A 21,643-nucleotide genomic window follows, 5' to 3' on the forward strand; every position below is an offset into this window, starting at 1 on the left:
TTCTAGTCCCTTCCATTTACTAGAAAATTTCATGATTTCATTTTTTTAAAAACATTAATATTTTTCAAAACATTAAATAATTTAATAACATTAAATTATTCCATTGTGTAAACACCCCACATTTTCTTTATCCACGTTTGTGTTGACAGACATCTAGGCTGTTTCCTATTTCTGACTATTATGAATAGAACAGCAATGAACAAGACTGGGGGGTGTCATTCTATTCAAACCATCACAATACCTAAAAAGTGGTATCTTGAGGTAAATCTATTCCCAGTTTCCTGAGGAACCACAACAGTGATCTCCATAGTAGCTGTACAAACTTGTAATCCTACCAGCAATGGATTACCCTTCCCATATTTCCTCACTAGCATGAGCTCTCATTTATTTTATTGATCTTGGTCATTCTGACTACTATAAGATAAAATCTCAAAGTAGTTTTGATTTGCATTTCCCTGATGACTAAGTATGTTGAACAACTCTTTAAGTGCTTCTCAGCCATTTGTTTTCTCTTTTGATGATCCTCTGTTTAGATCTGTATCCCATTTTTTAATTAGATTACTTTTTATATATTTGAGTTCTTTACATATTTCATATATTAGTCCTTGATTAGATACATAGTTGGTTTTAAAAAAAAAACCACATTTCCCAGTTTGTAGGTTGATGCTTTGTCTGAATAATGGTGCCCTTTGCCTTGCAGAAGCTTTTCAGTTTCAAGAGGTCCCACTTATTAATTGTTGATTTTAGTGCCCGCACTATGGGTATTCTCTTCAGGAAGTCTTTTCCTGTGCCAGAGTGTTCAAGAGTATATCCCAACTTTCTCTCCTATCAGATTTATTGTATCTGGTTTTAATAAAAAACTATAAAACAGATTCATACACCATTTTATTAAGTTCTTCCTATGCAATTAAAAAAAACAATTAAAAAAAAAGAAAGGATATTTCAAATCACAAAGAAACCAGCATCTCTTTATGTCCTTCTTAATAAATAAGAGATGTGGAGAAATTTACTTACAGCTAAGCTACAGGGATCCAGAAACACAAGAAATACAAATTGCAGAAGTCATAAGGACAGATTGTTGACTTACTAGCCAAGTCAAGGAACATATAAATCTAATAAAGTAACTAAAATTTAAAATCTATTTTTAAGGCCTGGTAGTCAGTGAGTAAAGGTATCTACCACCAATCCTACAGTCTGAGACTGATACTTAGGACCTACATGGAAGAAGTCAAGAAACCTACTCCTACAAATTGTCTTTGGCCTCTACATGTATGTCATTAAATGTCTACACACATATACACAAAATAAATCCACTAGGCTGCATATATTAAAAATATTTTCAATAACAGCAAGTCTAAATTGTACTTTAACCTTAAAGCATCACATTGGTTTAAAATACCTAAGAGTGTAGTGGCATTTCATTTGTATTTTAACAAATAAAGCTTGCCTGAAAATCACAAAAGTAAAGCAGCCACACTGGCCAGCCTCACAGACCAGGCAGCAAGGATACACACCTTTAATCCCAGTAGCCACACTAGCTTGCCATAGAAACCAGGTGGTAGTGGGTTAATCCTTTAATCCCGGAACTAGAGAGGATTATAAAATGGAAGAGACAGCTCTAAGGCTCATTATCATTCTGAGGTTTCCTGGAGGCGGGATAACCATTTTTGGACTAAGGTCGAGGTAAGAGCCAGTGGCTGGCTGTTTTACTTTTCTGGGCTTCAGGTTGAACCCGAATATCTGTCTCTGAGTTTTTATTAATTGTGCTTCAAAAGAGCACTCTGATGATTCCATCGGATTATATTGTGAATAACAATTATAAGGGAAATGATGGTATCTCCCCCTCAAACTGATTCCTATAGACCCCTTCAACAGCACATGAGCCCCATCCAAAAAGGCAGGAAATTGTTAACTTTCTAGAGCTGAAAAGGAGCCTCCTGAGACTGCAGCTTCATTATGGCCCACAACAGTCTGTGCAAAGCTAAGGAAGAATCTCTGAGACAGAATTTTCCTCCATGCATTAAGATGATCCAGTGTTAGATAATCCAAATCAAACCTCAATGAGAAAATAGACCTCTGAGGAAAGATGATTTTAAAAAGACGCTTCAGCAAGAGGAGAGACTAAAGCCATGTCACTGTGTGACTTTCCTTTCAGGTTCACTTCTCCCTGTTTGCTGACTCACAAAGTTGAGTGTATGTCTGACTCTCAACTAGAAAGGAAATGCCCACTGTTGTTACTGGAAGCAGCTTCCAAGAATCTGGTTTAAAAGGCTATAGATCTGTGATATTTAATAATGATTGCCAACTTGATAGGATCTAGACTCACCTTCAAGACAAACCTCTCACAGGCCTGCAACATATTTTCTACATTAGGTTAACTGGTATGGGAAGAAGAATCTCTAAATGTGAATCACATCACTTAATGGGCTTTGTGTGCTACAGGTGAGTTCCAGACCGCATAAAAAGAAGAAAGCTAGCCTAGCACTGGCATTCATTGCTCTCTGCTTGACCTTGGATACACTGGGACCAGTAACCTCTTGCTCCTGCCACCATACATTCTCAGCTATAATGGATTATATCCCCTCAAACTATAAGCCAAAATAAATTCTTTCTTAAGTTGCTTCTTGTTAGCTATTTTGTGACAGTCACAGGAAAAGTGGCTGGTATAATGAATCAAATCCTGAAGGAGAAAAGGGCAAGGCTAAGATCTGGGCTCAGGGATAATGAGAACATTATGGTGTCTGCCCTGTCTCCTGAAAGGTGTGAGGAAAAGGACTCACAGGAAGTCCCCCAAAACCCCAGCCAGTCTCAGTACCCTGGATAAAGGAAACAAGAAGAACTGTTTAAACATGTAAGACTGGAAAGGATGGGTATTACCTGAGATATAACGTGAAACCCCACATAAATTCTAAAAGAGCACATGCAATTAAAAACTTTGAGGACAAAACAGTAATATGATAAATAGGATGCTACAAAACAGATCTTCCTTTTATCTTCATGAGTCTATGAATGAAATTTACCAGCTGTGATGCATTAGAAACCTATTAAAGCACTTGATTAAGTGCCCCACAAAATCTTAATTAAAATGTTCTTGATGGAGTTTTTCCAGCCAAATGAATTAAAAACTAGAGGAGAGGCTGTGAAAGGGAAATGACGAAAAGGAAAAAATAAATAAACCTCACTCATGCCAAGGTATTTGACCAGATAATGAGGGTCGGTTTACACAGATGTCATGATGTCTTCCTAATGTGAGTCTGTAATGTCCACAAGACCTTAACAGACTTGCTGATCACACTGGACATACAGACCGTGTCGTGAATTCCAACTGAGTGTCAGAAATACAAATGACTACAGAGACGAACCTCACAGGAAAAGATCTAGCCTCTAGGTGTGCACTATGCTGCAGAGATAACTGACTTTCTTTCTGTCACTACCATGAGTACCAAAAGGTGGCCAAAAGCTAGGAAGTGACAGCTTACAATGTCAGAGAAATAGAAAAATGACTTTGGGGTAGATCCCAAGGTGACCTTAATATAGTATCAAAGCAAAAAATAAATTAAGCAGCAAAACCATAACCTAGAAGTACAAAATGAGATAGACATAAAGAAATCTAGGAGGGATAGCTGGACTAAGTTCTCCCACAAAGAGTACTGATTTCAATCTTTTGATAGCATGGACTGTGGTGCACTAAGAAAAATGTGCTGTGATTTGCAATACTGTCTTGGGAAAAGGCTTCTGCCTAGGTAAGCATCAGACAACCTATCATTCATGAATAAGAAAGCTGGGAGACCTACAAATGACACAGGACAAAGAAGTAAAGTCATTGATCCTGAACTACATTTAGTGGTCCTTGATGGAACAGCTAGCCCAAATCTATACAGGACTAAGATTCATAGAAGTTGTCTTTGGAACTGGGTACAGCAAATTGATAACTTGCTCCTTCAGTGATAGAGTCTTTATTGTCTGTGCCCTTCTCTGCTCTAAAAGTTTATAGTTTATTCACTGTATAACCTTCCTTCTACTGACAGCTCTAAAGCATTCAACTATAGACACTAAATGATTTAAGACCAGCTTTACACAGCACTAAATTAATAGATCACTACTGTTAGTAAATGACTTATTAGGAACTTCTTATATTTATAGCCTCAAGCACATCATACTAAGAGACATTTCTCCACGAGAATTTCAGAAAGCACTGGAAATAATAAACACCTTTGCATGATATATAGTGCTTGAGGAAAAGGCACCAGTGTCTCCCTCAGCAAGAGTTTACTAAAAGCTCAGTAATACAGCAAAATGTTGGGCAACTCTGGCTCATTTGTCTCTATTTCCTACAAACATCTCTTTCTAAAATAATCACCGTGGGTGACTGACTGGCTCGTAAATCTACTCAGTCAGTCCCCACTCCTCCAACTGGGTTGGAAGATAGACCTTTATGGCTTCTAACCATTTATCTACTTTATTACTTTCCTCTCTAATAGACTTTTGAAGTTTTTCTTTTCATTTAGTTCTATAAGCTGAGGCTCTTTATTAATGATAGAAGGCACAATGAATTTAGCTATGGAAAAATACATCTGTGTTTCTTTAGAAACAAAAGGATTAAGAACCTAGGCTTTGGTGGAAAACTACCAGTTCTATTTGTTACCATCTGTATTAACTCTAAGTACAAATTTTGTGTTGTTGTCTTGTGTTTTAAGGCAGTGTATCCATACACAATCCAGGCTGGCTACAAACTCATAGCAATCCTCCTGCCTCCCAAGTTCTGGGATTACAGCCATGTACCCTCATACTAGGCTTGAATATATTTTCTTAGGTCAAGAATACAATTTCATCATTTATAAAATGTGAAAACCATCACATAGTTGCTGAGGAAATTACCTAGGATAAAACATACAAAGCAAAATGGTAAAAACATGTTGCACAAGTACAAGATGACAGTTGCCTTCATCAATATTTTCAGGCAAACAAATTATTTTACTGAGTGTGCAACACTTAAAAGGAACAGAGAGGTTAGGCTGCTGACTGGCTCAGCCTGGTCTTCATATACTGTACCATGAATTCTTGTAGCAGTACTGTGCAACACATGGCAGTTGTGGTGCACATCTGATTGTCAGTCACCCAGATACATTTATTCTGATATAGGTGTTCCTGTTTGGTCACTACAAGAAAAAAAATCTATGAACCACATGTGAACAGAAAAAAAAATGCTGTTCAACTCTCTATAGGAGCCAGTAAATAATTTCATTTTGTTTTGAGACAGAACCTCCATATGTAGCCCAAATTCACATAAAAGTTATGATCCACCTGCCTGAGCCTCTCAAGTGCTGGGAAAGAAGATGTGCAGCAGCATACTCAGAATACTCTGTCTCACTCTGAAAATAACTAGTATCCTGAAAAATGATGAGAAAATTCTGTCATCTGCTTCCATCTCTGTTAGTTTGATACATTTGGTTGATATTAATAAGGGAACAATGGTAAATTGTTAAATAAAATCCATGCTATGAAGTGCCTATTTTGTGTTAATAATCAATGTGTTATGAATAACAGTGTGAAATAACATGAAGATACCAGTGTTGTATCATACAAGATAGCTTCAATGCTCCTCAAGCCCTCTGTGCCTTGATCTTCATTCCTCTACCTCTAATCTCTGTCAACTCCTAACTTTTCTACTTCCCCCATGTATATTGCATCTATGTATGTCTCTCTTAGGGTCCTCATTGTTGTCTAAGTTCTCTGGGATTGTGATTTGTGAGCTGGTTTTCTTTGCTTTATGTTTAAAAAGCACTTATGAGTGAGTACATGTAATAATTGTCTTTCTGGGTCTGGGTTACCTCATTCAAAATATTTTCTAGTTCCATCCATTTGCCTGCAAAATTCAACATGTTATTTTTTTCTGCTGTGTAGTACTCCATTGTGTAAATGTACCACACTTTCCTTATACATTCTTCGGTTGAGGGGCATTTAGGTTGTTTCCAGGTTCTAGCTATGACAAACCATGCTGCTATGAACATAGTTGAGCACATGTCTTTTGTGGCACGATTAAGCATCCTTTGGATATATACCCAAAAGTGGTATTACTGGGTCTTGAGGAAGGTTATTTCCTAATTTTCTGAGAAATTGCCACACTGACATCCAAAGGAGCTGTACCAGCTTGAATTCCCACCAGAAATGCAGGAGTGTTCCCTTTACCTCACAACTTCTCCAGCATAAGTTGGCAACAGTGTTTTTGATCTTGGCCATTCTTACAGGTGTAAGATGAAATCCCAGAGTTGTTTTGATTTGCATTTCTCTGATGACTAAGGATGTTGAGAATTTCCTTAAGTGTCTTTCAGCCATTTTAGATCCCTCTGTTGAGAGTTCTCTGTTTAGGTACTCTATTTCTTTTTATTGGATTATTTGTTCTTTTGACGACCAATTTCTTGAGTTCTTAGTATATTTTAGAGATCAGACCTATGTCTGATGTGGGGTTAGTGAAGATCTTTTCCCATTCTGTAGGCTGTCGTTTTGTCTTGTTGATGGTGTCCTTTGCTTTACAGAAGTTTTTTGGTTTCGGGAGGGCCCATTTATTAATTGTTTCTCTCAGTGTCTGTGCTGCTAGGGTAATTGAAATAGAATTACACCACTTTCCCTTTCCTTTCCTCCCAATAACTCTCCCTTCCATATCCCCTCTTGCAAGTTGATAGTTTCTTTTTCTTTATTGTTGTTAAATATGTGTGTGTACAAAGTGTGTGTGTGTGTGTGTGTGTGTGTAAACAGAGACGGGCTTAGCTCTGAAATCTATGGCTCAGGGAACAGGGGCAGTAAGAACCAGAACAATTAGGGAGTCTGCTGTGAAACATCTCTCCTAGAGATGGCTACATAAACAATCCAGAACAATAGCTATACCAATGTACATGTTAACACAGAAGGGGAAATTTTTCACGGGGCCTCACTCCTAGAGAAAGGACTGCAGGCAAATAATGACTGCTGGAAGAAGGAAAATGAGCTGCCGTAGGAATTTGATTTTATCAGATTTTGAGGACTATCTCTTCATATTCTTGCATACATTATTATTCATTTGCGATTTTGATCCAACAATTCTTCAGTGAATGTAGGAAGAATTCTTAGTTGTCAGTATGTTCGTTCTTTTCTGAGACATGAAAATAAGCTTGATAGCTTCTGAGTGTCTTACAACCTAAAACCGGATCTGTACATTCCTGATTTTCAGTTTCCCTTCCTTATTTTCTCATTTCTTCTTGGCGTGGAGTTAATTTTTCTTTTCTAAATGCTCATTTTTTTTTCACTTTAAAGAATGTTTCTTTTTCCTAAGTATTTGACACCAATTTCCTCATAAGTACCACTTCCATTGCATCCTACAGATTTTAATTCTGCCTCCTTTCTTCATATCTATAATCTGACAGTCCTTTAACCTGTTTCTGCTTAGAGTTAGAAATCCATCCCAATCCTACCAGTCTACCCTAAACATTTTTGCTAGATTCACATTTCTAAAATCTCCTATTGATTAGGCATAGGTAATCAAATTAATTTCACTTTCTTTAGCGTGGAGTCAAAAAACCTTTATGTTCTTCTAAATGCATCTTTTGCTTTTTCTTCCATGAGTTCCTAGAACAATGCGCCCATAAGAGAACATTTAATAGGTATGGCAAAGTTCCTATATGCAGTACAGAAGCTGCTTGATGTGGGATTCTCCTCTGTACGCTGTGAATATGTTTTATTATCATTGGTTAATAAAGAAGCTACTTTGACCTGTGGCAGGGCAGAATAAAGGTAGGTGGGGAAACTAAAAGAAGGTGGAGTCAAGGAGACACCATTTAGCTGCTGAAGGAGATAAGCACTGGACAGAACCTTGCCAGTAGGCCACAACCTCGTCGTGATACACAGATTAATAAAAATGGGTTAATTTAAGATGTAAGAGCTAGCTAGAAATACGCATAAGCTAATAGACCAAGCAGTGTTTTAATTAATATGGTTTCTGTACAATTATTTCAGGTCAGGGCAGCTGGGAAACAAACAAGCTTTCATATACAGCTGTTCATCTTAAAATGTTCCTAGTAAGGTAGAACAGAATTTTAAATTTAATCTTCACTTTTTTAAATTAACAGGTCTCATGTATATACTGACAACCTTGTTGGACAGGGCATCCCTCTACAGAGGGATTGTCACCATTCTGAGGATAGTAAGTAAAATTTGTAGACTAACTCAATGCTACTGTGTGCACATTTGTCTAATAGCCCATAGTATTCTAAAATAATAAGGAAATAAGCAAGATTCTGTAACAATCAATAAGGAAGAAATTGAGTTGTTCAGAGAAAGCACAGGTTATGCCCTAAGATCCTCCATAAAAATCAGTAAAACCAGCTGTTTTGAGAAAGAAAAACCTCCAATTAAAAAATTATTCTAGTAAGCTCTTTGATAGCAGGGACTGTGTGTTGCTACAGTTTTGTCTCAGCTACAGTTCATAGCAAAGTGCTCAGCACACAAAATAATTTGTACATTTGTTGAATAAAAGAAAGAAAGAATGAAAAAGAACAGAGAAGTGATATACAAGTCTATCCCTAGTAACTAAGTGTACCTAAGTTCACATCTTGAATTAGAAAAAAAAACAAATTAAGAGGTAAATTTCAATACTAAAATTATTAGCTCATATCATTTCTCAACTTTTAAAACAGTAACACTTAAAAAAATCTGTGACAATAATTTCCAAACTCTTTAACTCAAAGAAAGCTTTTAAATTCTAGTTAAGCTTAAAATTAGTTAACTAATGGGTAATGTTCATATTTACAATATTAAAAAATTAAGTAGGGACCAATAAGATATATCAGTAGATCCAAACTGTTGCCCAAGCCCGGTAACCTGAGTCTGATATCCAGAACCCATGTAAATGTAAAAGTAGAGAACTGACTTTACAAATGTGTCTTCTGACCACTACACCAACCTTACACACCAATGATAAAAACTAAGGGAAACAAAACTTAACAAGCATAGAATTCACTTATTGTCACCATATGTCATCACATGTGTGAAACTTCTGGGAAAACAACTACTGTCTACTCTGTAAGAATGAGAATTTGTAAAGTAGCATATTAGTATCATTCTGAAAACACAAAAACCTCATAGATCTTTCCTAGAAAGGAGGGCATTCAAGAGTTGCTAGCTCTGTTTTAGACTGGAATGCAAAGGCGACCAGCACTGATATCAGAGTGCCTATCATCAGCAAAGCAGAAACCAACCAACCAACCCATGGTTTTTCAAGCCATTCTAAGCACAGCACAAAACAGTCTCTTACATTTGACTTTTAATATTGCTCATTGTCACGGTCTCTTTTTTATAACATGTAAACTTAAACCTAAAGGTTTTCTCTTGTAAAGTTTCTGAGTATGCAAGTAGGATATTGAATATAACTAGAAATGAAGCTATAACTTAGACCTCATAAAGGCAGCAAAGTATCTAACAGTGTCTGACACAATAGTCTAAGTGCCCAATAAATGCCTTCACAGGCATTTATTTTCCAAATTTACTAACTTAAAAAGAACAGAAGGGTACATGCTCTTATAAAGAATTGTAGCAGAAATAGCAATTCACACCTGAAGTCTCAATACTAGTGAGTGAGCCTTAGGCAAAACTGTCACAATTTTAGAGCCAAGGTAACTGGGTAGGAACTAAAATGTGAACATCTCCATCACATCCAGCTGTGAATTCCAATTACATTCTCTGCTTCCATTAACATGGAATACCATTTCACTTTGATTTGGGTTGCAGTAGTAAGTCAGTTATATGGGACTTGATGCTTTGCCATATTATATGAGTTCCTGGCCTGAGCTAAAGTATCAAGAATTCATGTGGTTTTGTGATCTTGAACTGAAATAGAAAAATATAGCCAAGAGAAATTAAATTTGCTATTATATAGCTAACTGAATTGATTGCTCATTAGTTCAATTATCTATAAGGAAACAGAATTATTCATAGGTAACATAATTTGATCACTGAAGCAGCGAAAACAGCTTTACTGAAAGTGGTCAGAGACCTTCATACCTTTTAAGGAACTAGGATCTCTTTCCTTGTAAATGACTTAAATCATCCCTGTTTACTCAAGAAAAATAAAATCTACCAGAAAACTGAAAAGATACAATAGTAGTAGGATAAAAAAACTTTATTTTCTCAACTCTTTTTATATTTTTATTTTTTAAAATATGCAGATATGTGCACACGTGAATGCAGGTGCCCACAGAATCCAGAAGAGGGAGTGAGGAACAAGGGCAGTGGGAAGGGGTGAATAAAAAAACAATCTCCTAATGAAAGCTTTCTGTGTGCAAATTCACTGCTAAGGTGGCCTGCTTATCTCTATTTACAGGTATTAAGTATTTGAAGAAGTAACAATTATTACTTTACCAAACACAAAAGAGTTACTATGGATTGAGTGGGTATCCTAAAGCAGTGGTTCTTAATCTATGGGTTGCAACCCCTTGAATAACCCTTTCAAATGAGTCACATATCAGATATCCTGCATATCATATACTTATATTACAATTTATAACAGTAGCAAAATTACAGTTATAAAGTAGCAAAGAAATAATTTTATGTTGGGCTCACCACAACATGAGGAACTGCATTAAAAGGTCACAGCATTAGGCTGAGAACCACTCTTCTAGAACATACACTGGCACATGAGCTAGAGCTTCATCTGTGCAAAGTCCAAATGTACTGAACTTCTACCTCATAGACAATAAAAATGGGGACCCAGTTCATTCACAATAACACACCCAAGTATGGTGAGTCTAGTGCCTGCATACAATTCCTTACCTGACCTATAACGTTCATCTCGAGAGCCTGAGGATCTTCGGCGGTGGTATCGAGAGGCTGAGGAAGGAGTGACAGGCGCCCTTCGCTCTTGAGGCAAAGCTTGGTCCACTCCTGGATACAAGATAAAACAGCAGAATGAGGGTGAGGCTGTTCTCAGTAGCTACACTAAGGAAACTTAGTTACAATAAATATTTACTCATTACATTCCTATCACCTATTAGACCAGGTAGTGTTAAGAAACCTGGAGGTCACTCTGCAGATCAACAGGAAGGTGAGACATAAGCAAGGCAGAGCCCTAGAGAAGTTCTTCTCATTGTGGGCAGGCTACGGGCAAGTGATTTTCTTATTATAGTGTCCACCAAAGCATGAAATCTAAGACATAGGATTAAATTATGATTTTTTTATTTTGTAGAATGAACAGAAAAACCATAAGCGCCCTGAGAAACTTTAAAATTACTATTATCAATAAAGCCAACTTTAAAATAAACCTTATAAACTATTTGTATTTGATAACTGGGAAGTTATCCATTTGTAGCATCAACTTTCAGCTTTTGACATTCCCAATTTCTAACTCTAGAAACTTGCTCCATTTAATGCTGAGTAGATGAAGATGTATTTTATGAATTATCAAAAATGTTACCTTAGATTCAAAGACAAACCTGACCCTTATATCAACTACTCAAACAATTAGACTGACATAACACAGCGCCAAAGGACACGCTGTAGATGAAACTAAGTAGCATGGGAAAGAGTCCATCTTTACAGTTCTGACATAAATTGCTCCCACTGAGTACTAATGTCAATTGTTGCTTCTTTAGAAAAAAAAACAGTGATAACTATAAGACATAAAACATAAGCTACCAAAAAAGTCTGAATTTAAGTAACAATTTGCTCTCAGATGAGCCTAGTTTAATATTCCTTATCATATGTCAAACTTATGAAGCCAAGTAGTTCTGCATTGGGCTGACATTTACATTTGGGTTTACAGTCCTGATTTATTTTTTTTTTAATTAATTTTTTTCCAGTCCAATCATAGTTCCCCCTCCCTCTCTACTCTCCTCCCAGTTCCTTCCCCAACCTCTGCTACCCTGGCCATCCACTCTTCTTCCTTTCTCTTCAGAAAAGAGCAGGCCTCCTGATGTGGGAGAATCTTCTGTTTTGAGTTGATTTCATTGGTTAATAAAGAAACTGACTTGACCCTTTGATAGGACAGAAAATTAGGTAGGCGGAGTAAACAGAACAGAATGTTGGGAGGAAGTGAAGCAATCGCCATGCCTCTCCTCTCTGGTCAGACGCAATGGAGCCAGCCGCCAGGTCAGACATGCTGAATCTTTCCCGGTAAGACACCACCTCGTGGTGCTACACAGATTATTAGAAGTGGGTTAAGCAAGATATGAGAGTTAGCCAAGAAGATATAATGGGCCAGGCAATGTTTATATGAATACAGTTTGTGTGTTGTTATTTCAGGTGTAAAGCTAACCATGCGGGAGCTGGGCAGGAGGAAAAACAGGCCTGCTCGCCTGCCCACTACAACCTCCCATATATATCAGCCAGTCATGGCATATCAAGTTACAGTAAAACTAAGCACTTCTGTCCTACAAGCCTGGACAAGGCAACCCAGTAGGAGAAAAGGGTTCCAAAAGCAGGCAAGAGTCAGAGACAGCCTCTGCTCCCACTATTAGGATCCTACAAGAAGACCAATCTACAAAACTGTAACATATAAGCAGAGGGCCTAAGTCAGTCCCATGCAGGCTTCCTGATTGTTGGTTTGGTCTCTGTGAGACCTAGTTGATCCTGTGGCTCCTACAATTCTACCATCCCTGTCTTCTGCAAAATTCCCCAAGCTCTGCCTAATGTTTGACTGTTGGCCTACATCTGTTTCAATCAGTGACTGGGTAAAGGCTCACTAACGACAACTGATATCCCTGACTCTTAAACAGCATGTAGGCTTTTCTCTACCACTCACCATAGTTTCTACTACTTACATGATCAGGATTGTGTTGAGATGATAAAAAACCATAAAGTCATCAGAATGTGATTAATATATCCCCATATAATTTGCTTTTTAGTAACTGAGTTTAATATTTATACCTTTCTATTGTCATGCTTTCAATGTACCTATTTGCTGATACTTTCAAAATATTCCAACTGAAAAACAAAAGAAACCCTTCCCATACTATCTTTTTCTACCCCTAGTCATACACTCACAATCTAGTAATTATTTTTCAGTTCATTTTTTGTTTGTTTACTTGGAGCCCCTCCTCCTCTAACCTGGGTCACTAGACCTGTCATGCCATTTAGGATCCCTTTCATCCTGAACTTGCTTTGGTTTTGCAGAATTTTAGGTCACTTGTTCTTTGAATTCATCCATGTCTTTCTTCTCCTCATATTTTAAAGAAGTATCTAAAGTAGATTCTTTAGAAAAAAATAAAAGAGAAATAACACATAGCGGTCTTAGGTATCTCCAAGGGTTGTCTTTCTACTGTAACAGGGATAGGCCCTGAATATTCTAGGTGAAAAAAAATATTCTAGTATAAAAAATATGTTTATACTTCTTGTCTTTTATTTTCATTATTTCCCCAAAGTTCATCATTAAGATGCTATAATTGTTACACTGTCTCTTCTGTGACAACTCCTATAATTTCCTCTTAAGGAGCTGATAGCCAGTTCACTTCTTGTGACAGAACACTATGGATCTCTTTCAGATACATCTTTTATTTGGGTTGACTGAGACCTTGAGTGCCCTGGCCATAGAGAAAATGCCTCACTCTGTGGCTGAGACTGTTTTCAGGACAGTGTAGCTGCTCTGACATAGTACCTTTGACTCCAGGATTTGTCTGATTCTGTCCACAACTAGAGCCTTGTTAACATTAATTCCTCAGAGAGTATACATATCCTTAAGGACTGAACAGAGGTATCCACCATTTCCTGTAGGTTGTTTCTTTCAGTGACCTGCTGAGTGATACTCAGCATCTGAATGAATAAATCTGGCTTTCCCTTTGCTAAGTGACTCCGCTGCTTTACATACCATTACCACTTGTCATTGTTGTTCACATTCTCTTACATTCTGACTGGCATTTTGGAACAGAGTTAAACACACTTCCAAGTTGCCAGGTTCACCAGCTGTAAATCTCTGTACTCTTAATACTGTCTTTTTGTCTAGTTCATGAACATAATCTCCTCAGAACTACTCTCGCCCTTTACCTTTTCTCAGGATCCATAGTATACAGAGCCACGACTACTGTCTAGTTTATTGATAAGCCTTCTATGACTGTCATCAGTAAGGCAATTTTGCACACTTGCTCTCATGAATTCAAATCAGTCTACTACAGATGTTTAAAAAGAGAAATTAATACAACTATGCAAAAAAGTTCCAACAGGTTGCCAATAACAAAATATAGTTTAAAATAGTCAAGATTTTAGTCAAGATTTCATTCATTGTATTTTATCTGACCTTGTTTCAACCAAGATTTGAAAAAAAATCAACAGTTGAGTATGTAACTTTCTATAGAACTGAACCTGTCACCATAACAGCACTTGTATGCTCATTCTCTTTCTCCAGCATAAGGCAACTGAGCAATCCAACAACACAAATACGAATAACTAGCAAAGCACTTACAGTTTGGTGTTCACCACTAAGGAGAACTCAACACTCACTGAAGTAGTTTAGGGAACCATGACTGAAGACCAATTTTCAAAAAGCCACACAAAGACCGGCATTCTCACAACAGCAAGTGTAGTAAGAGTTAAAAGGCTAATGTGTATAATCAGAGACTGCCTGTTCATTTCCCGGCAGCCCAGATCCAAATAATCACACAGAAACTATACTAACTACAACACTGTTTGCCCAATGACCTAGGTGTACTGATAGCTAGCTCTTACATCTTAAATTAACCCATTTTTATTAATCTGTGTATCTCCATAAAGCTGTGGTTTACCAGTAAGGTTCTGGCGTCCTTCTTCTTTGGCAGTTACATGGCATCTCTCTGACTCTGCCTTCTTTCTCCCTGCATTCAGATTAGTTTTCCTGCTTAACACTATTCTGCCCTGCCGTAGGCCAAAGCAGCTTTTTTTTTATTAACCAATAGTAATAAAACATATCCACAGCATAGAGAGGGGAATCCCACATCAAATGTAAGCACTGGGAAAAAAGGCATAATGAAACATAAAGGGTAACTATCCCCAATGTGCAACAGTCAGGCATATGAAACCATTGATTCTCATTTGCTTTAAAAAAAAGTGTCTATCCTGAATCCACAATATTTATATTCCACAATATTTATAAATTTTTAAATAAATTTATAAATATTTATAAATATTCCACAATATTTATAAGGCAATTACATGCAAGCCATATGACAAGCACCAAGTCAGCTCCAGGGCCCATAAGCATGAAGAGGCAGAACCACACAGATGAGACAGAAAAGCATAAGTAATAGTTTAGCAGCGTTATATCTCACTCTTCTAACTATACACTTAGCAACCTAGGTCTCTCACTTGTATGGACTATGTGCTCACACCCTCTTCTAATACTATAAGTAGCAACTTATGATCCCCATCTTCACTGAGCTATATTCACACCCCTCTCTGGTACAATGGAATAATTTCTCTTTAATGATCATGAAACTTGGACAAGTTCCATCAAAATACATTTCCAATATAGGAAAGGAAAGGCTGGGGTCTGAAACTGTTTTTGTTTACCTATTTAATAAAGCAAACTATGTCTTCAAAGTTAACTTTCCAGTAGAACCCCATATTTATGATCTTATATGCTTATGCATAATTGGATGTGCATATTATTTAAATCAGATGTTGTCAAATACGGTGAAGTAATAGTTTAGTCCCAGCACTCAGGAGGCAGAGGTAGGTAGATTTCTATGAGTTCAAGAAAACCTGATCTACTACACGTAGTAAATTCCAGGCCAGTTAGGTCTACATGGTGAGACTGTGTGTGTCTGACTGTCAGCCTGTTCCCTTGTATCAGATGCATCATAAGAAGGGACATACACAGGAAGCAAAGACTTAGATAATCCAATTTGTTGATCAAAACAGAAAACCATCCATCACGCCCCAAGTAATCAAACTCTTCTTTTCCTTAAACAGCGCAAAAGGAGACCTAAACAAAACCAGGTTCTTGAACAGTTTCTTACTATCTTGCAATGTGTTTCTTTCCTATGCATATGATTTCTTTGTTGTTGAAGAGTTACCTAGCTACTCTTCAGTATTTGTGGGCTTTTATTTCATCCTTGAATAAAAGATTAAAAACCTGGATATTCCAGGCCCTGGTATCTGTGACCTTGGGCAAATTCCTTTAGCTTTCCTAGGCCTGGCTTTCCATCTGTATTTGAAAACTAACAACAGGTAACACTTCATATCACTGGCTTAAGGACTTTATTAAAAACAGGAGATGAGTTCTGTTATTTCTGTCATTTTGTTGATGAGATAATACAGACACAGTAGTGAAACTTAAACACTGTATCACTCTTAGATCTAAGTTTTCTCTTAATTCAGAATTGCCTTTATGTTTGTATTAGGGCCCCCCTCCCAGTTGCTCACAGATATCTCTCCTCCAAGCACAAAGGATTCTGGACACCTAACTTTATGGTCTTGATGACCACAAAAGCAAGCACCAAATTCATCCATCTCGAACAGAAGACACCTCCAACTGTAGCCCACCCTCCTCTTCCAGCTGATTTTCTAAGTCAAACAGAAATTGTGATTCTTTCAAAATTTTGCCTTGTCTCACTAATTTCACTTCTATAAATGCCTCACCTACCCATCAGATTTGGAAATATGAAGACAGAGGTGAGAAAAACAGGAACATCATTAATTTCTTGTCAATTACTTATTATCACTAAAGGATTCCCCAAAAAAATTTGTTATAGTGGCTATACCTAACCAATCCAACAACTGCAGATGAACAAACACTGCAGTGTCTTTCATGAGCACTGTGCTCAGGCAGACATTAGATACCACAATAATCCTAATGTTACCACTAAGAATAAGACACAGGTGGGTCACCCATCTGTCTCTCTAACTTGAGACTCAATAAGTTAGAGGGCACAAGAAGAGAAGGAAAGCCTCAAGTTATTTAAAAGAATATATTATGGGAGGGGGATTTCTAAATTTATATTATAAAAGAAATATACTAGAAATCTTTGTCTTCAAATACAATTTAAAATGTCATATATATGAGGAATATTTTAAAAAATATTTGTGATCCAGAAGACTTTGATCCAAACTGGTCCGAAAAGTTTGGACACTGAATTCCTTGAATGAATTACTCTGTCTCTATATCTAGGATTTCACATGTGTCATAGAAAGCTTCAGTGGACAAAAATTCTCAAGTGCTCCCGGGGCATCCACTGGAACTCACCTCTCCTGGCTTCTTCCCTGGCACTGAAAATAAGCTCTTTGCTGGAGCTCAAAAGCTATCATAGATTGTGAGTCAGGTGGAGCCTGTCTGAGATACTCTGTAAAATTGTTGGAGAATTTTTCCTATTTCCAGACTTGCCAAAAATGTTTCTGAATCAAGTCCCACTGTCTTCTAGCATCTCATTATAGTCTCTGGATCACACCCCAACCCCTGTTTGTACAGTAAGTGTAATTAAGGACTTGCTCAGGGAGTAAAAAGTACTTGTATGATTAGGTAAGGCATTCTCTATATTTGCTTTGCAGTAACACAGATGAGGTCACCACAAAACAGAAAATCGAGACTTCTTTCTGAACACCTTAGTATTTACCCTACCATGCAAACCTAATTCTTTCATCACTGTTATTTCCATCTCATCTTTTACTAACACGGAGCTATTATGTAATACCATAAATTTTGTTTTATAATTATAGTATATTGGTAAGGGAATTCATGAACTAGCAAAGCATGAATGATCTAAAACCTGTGACATTTTGACACTTGCATTAAACTGCTATCCTGTATTATTTGTTTGTTTGTTTTGTTTGTGGTGCTTAGAACTAAATCCAATGCCTCAGCATGCTATGTAAGCAATCTACCCCTCAACCATGTCCCCAGTCCCAGTCTGGTTTTGTTCTACACTACTGGGTAAAATACAAGTTCACTGTCAGGCTTCGAGTTGTTGCATACTATTTTATGACTCATCAAGAAACCATGATCCAGTCCTAATTGGCAGCATCTTTACCTTTAAGTGACGAAACTCTTAAAAGTCTGAATCCCAGCCACTGGGTGGTCATGGGTTTAGTGATGTTCTCTTTTTGCTACTGATTCTTGATAAGAAACCTAATTCATTAAATGTCATTAAAAATAATAGGAAATTCAGCCATTCAAACCAATAGACATGAATAGAATACATCACAGACAACAGAGCAGCAACCTGTGCATGACTCATCAACAACAGAGCTCACTTAGAACACAGGAGACTTGCCTTTTACTGATGAATGTCCTTTCCTCTCACCATTGAAACTGGAAAGAATGCATACTAAGTCCCAGACCAGAAATGCCAGCTGAGTGCCTCTCTTCCCCTTTTGGGGGAGGTAATCTTGCCTCTCACCTTTACCTTTCATAGACACAACAGAATTCCTTAACAAAGGGAATGTGCCTGTACAGACCTGTGTGTTCCTCAGACTGTGTTGAAGAAGGTCACAAGTGCCATCAAACACAGCATAATTCATTGTCCAGAGAGCAATTGTATTTCTGTCATGAGGTTAAATAAATAAAGCATAACTGAGACAGAATAAAACATGACTCAAGTGTGCACTGAGGAAGCTCAGCAGTCATCCACACAGAAACTGAACCTAACAGTAACAGGCTCAGGCAAGCAGCCAGCCAGCTTTATTTTCTGGATAAAATATACGAGTGTCAACTGACTTGCATTTATATCCTCAAAATAAAGACCAAAATTTTAATTTTCCATGCACCCAAGGTACAAAATTCACCAACCTGAAAACTTTGCCAATCATGGACAACTTTTTCAATCATAATCTAGCAGAGTATCTGCAACTGGATTTCATATAAAGCCATCTTCATATTGGCCGCACAAAACAATGAGCTGCGTCACTTCATGTAAAGGCATTCACATCAGAGCAACTATCTTCAGTGATAACATCAGATACTGGGATTTGCAAACTGCATTATATAAAATAAGTAGAAATCAATGAACTAAAATGAGTTATTGTCTAGAATCATGTAATCTTTTGTCATTTCTTTTACTGATTAGCCCTAACTAATGTGGCCAATTGACATTTAGATTCATCCAAATCAGAAATAAAAATAGAACTGTCACCACAGATAAGGGAAGCCTGGTGCAGAAGGCTTGTGCAAAAAAGCACCGTGCACACCTGAGCAATGAATGCTTTTGGTACTAACCTTGGCTACAACAGTTGTTGGGAATTTTCTCTTACTACTCTAAGACCTTGCTGATCCTCACTAGTATGATAGAAAAATAGTGGGCACAGGAGCGGGAGGAACCAGCCAAAGCCTTGTTTTACCTCTTCCTATTATGTGCAAAGTCTTGCCTGCAAGTGGGTTGTGCTTACTGTGTGCAGGGGATGAGAGATCCTCACAATTCATATCCTACTTCTGTGAGACAGAATACCAAACTACAACTGCCTAGAAATATTACACAAATAGATCATAATAAGACTGGAATCTAGGGCTGTCCTAACCAGAAGGACCAAGTGAAAAGGCCTTCAACAAGTAGCATTTACACTGAACACACTAAACAAAACCTAGTACAGGCAAAATACACATTCCCAAGAGTCCTAACAGGGAAAACAGCATGGCAATCTGGGGAAGGCAAAATCAGCTCAGAGCTGCAGGAGGTACCATAGCTAGACAGGATTGTTAGACCCAGTCTCTACTCCTATGGTCTGCAGTAGTAACAGGGAGGGCCCATAAATTCTCACTAACAATAGACACTGTGCCCCTTTGAACACTAGGGAATAGCAGAAAATACAAGAAATTTTCCAATTAGCTTTTGTTAGTCCAATTCACACTATGTCTCAAACTAACTCAGCCACAACCTTGTAGGTAAGCATGAATCCACTTGGCTGTGAAAGACAAAGGCAGATGAGTTTCAAACACTAATTCTGCAGAAAGAGCTCCATGCAAAGAAACATTTCATGACTGCCATGTCATAAGCAATACCTAGCCAATATAAACATTATAAGAAAGGGAGTGGGTATTTAGATTGGGGATAGTTTACTATTTACAGTAACATTGAAGTTTGGCTACCTTTTGTTACCAGGTAAGTCTTCTAAAAGTAGCAAAGCCTCGCTATACAGTCTACAACATGTTATAAAAACTCCTCTGAGAACTGTGCTAGGTAGCTGACCTATATTTTGATCTGGTTTAGTGGACAACAAAGAATCATTTTGAAACCCGCACTTTCTTACTAAAACCTATAAGAGGGTGTGTCAAACAAGTCCCCTTAAGAAGCACCTTCTCTTATAAAATAATTTTCAACCTATTATTTATCCTCTTTTATTCTAACTTCATAACTTCTAGTATACTCTTCCCTATCTGAATAGAGGTGAGCACTCAGCATTGTGCTGAACAAAGAGAAGCCATCTTTCCCAGCAGGTGCATCACTACCATTCCTCTCACTGTGTTATGCCCTGAGTAGCAGTGAAAATCCTTCAGATAAAACTGTGTCTTGCGTATTCTCATCAGGAAGGAACCACAGCCTGGCAACTCTGCATCCAGTATCCTAACTTCATCTTATGGAGCTCTAATTCATAAATATGTGTCCCAAGCACCTCAGAAATACTTAAATACTTTCTCAGGAAATCTTAATTTTTATCTGGTAAATAAAATAGGTACATTCAACTACAAGCTCCATACATAACCTACTGTGGCAGAATGTCTTCCCAGATAGACTGGTCAAGAAAGAGTTCCCAGCTTTAGAAACACCTGCTTTCCTCACTATTCCTAAGTCCTGACGATGAATGAACATTCATACATTGGCAACTTTTCAGAAGGAGATTATCTAAAAAATGTTTTTGCTAGGAAAGGTAAAATTTGAATGAGAATGGTTCATATATTTGAATGCTTATTTACCAGAAGCATAATCTAGAACATGCACTGTTTGGGAAGGATTAGGAGGTGTGACCTTGTTGGAGAAGGTGTGTCTTGGGAGTGGGCTTTGAGGTTTCAAAATCTCATGCCAGGCTCCCCTTCTTCCTCTACTCCCTCTCTGCCTGCAGATCAGGATGTAAATAAAGCTTTAAGTTACTGTTGTAGCACCATGCAAATCTGCTTCCCACCATGACGATCATGGACTCTCCAAACTGTAAGCAAGTCTCCAATTAGGTATTCTCTTGGCAGACCAAACCTCTGGCACCTTCAGTGTCAGCCCTATGCATGGGGAAAGACTTTCAAAACTGTCCTCTGCCCAAGAGCTGGTCTCTGTCAGGGTTGCAGGGCTCACCGAAACGAAAGTAAAACAGAGGCCGATTCCCCGCTGCACTGGCTGCCCGCTCCCGGGCCGCAGCTTCTCTGATGTCGCACACCCCGATGTGGGTGGAGCGGAATGGTCTCCTCGGCACGCCTTCACCGGGCTGCAGTCTACACCGAACCACGGCAGCTCCATTCGCTGCTGTAACAAGTTGAAAAAAAACTAATTAATTCAGACTTTAGTTTTTTTTAAATTTGTTACAGCGCTGAGCAGAGCTGCCGACCCCATGCAGAAACAGCACACACCAAAGGCTCCACTAGGTGCAGAAACCCTCTGCCCCCAGCCAGACCCGATGAATATCCCAGACAAGCCAGTAACTGTTCCTTTTTCACTTTTATTTGATATGGCAAATCAATATCCAACAGAATCGTCAAATTAACCAAGTAGCCTTCCTCAAGGACAGGGCAGACACA

The 21,643-nt window shown here is 37.9% G+C and overlaps 1 protein-coding gene across 6 annotated transcripts in view; it reads right to left on the minus strand.

Moving 5' to 3' along the window:
- Positions 1–21,643, minus strand: part of Dip2c (disco interacting protein 2 homolog C) — a 346,024-nt gene that overhangs the window by 130,354 nt on the left and 194,027 nt on the right. For 4 of the 6 annotated variants that reach the window (XM_075970250.1, XM_075970253.1, XM_075970251.1 and 1 more), the window contains exons 3-4: positions 21,204–21,371; positions 10,801–10,911 (exon numbers count right to left, since the gene is read on the minus strand). In XM_075970250.1, the coding sequence (XP_075826365.1) occupies positions 10,801–10,911; positions 21,204–21,371 (279 nt within the window). The remainder of the gene's footprint in view (positions 1–10,800; positions 10,912–21,203; positions 21,372–21,643) is intronic. The other 2 variants (XM_075970255.1, XM_075970254.1) reach the window with 1 other exon arrangement.

This window comes from Microtus pennsylvanicus, chromosome 4 (assembly GCF_037038515.1).
Source record: "Microtus pennsylvanicus isolate mMicPen1 chromosome 4, mMicPen1.hap1, whole genome shotgun sequence".
NCBI lineage: Eukaryota > Metazoa > Chordata > Mammalia > Rodentia > Cricetidae > Microtus > Microtus pennsylvanicus.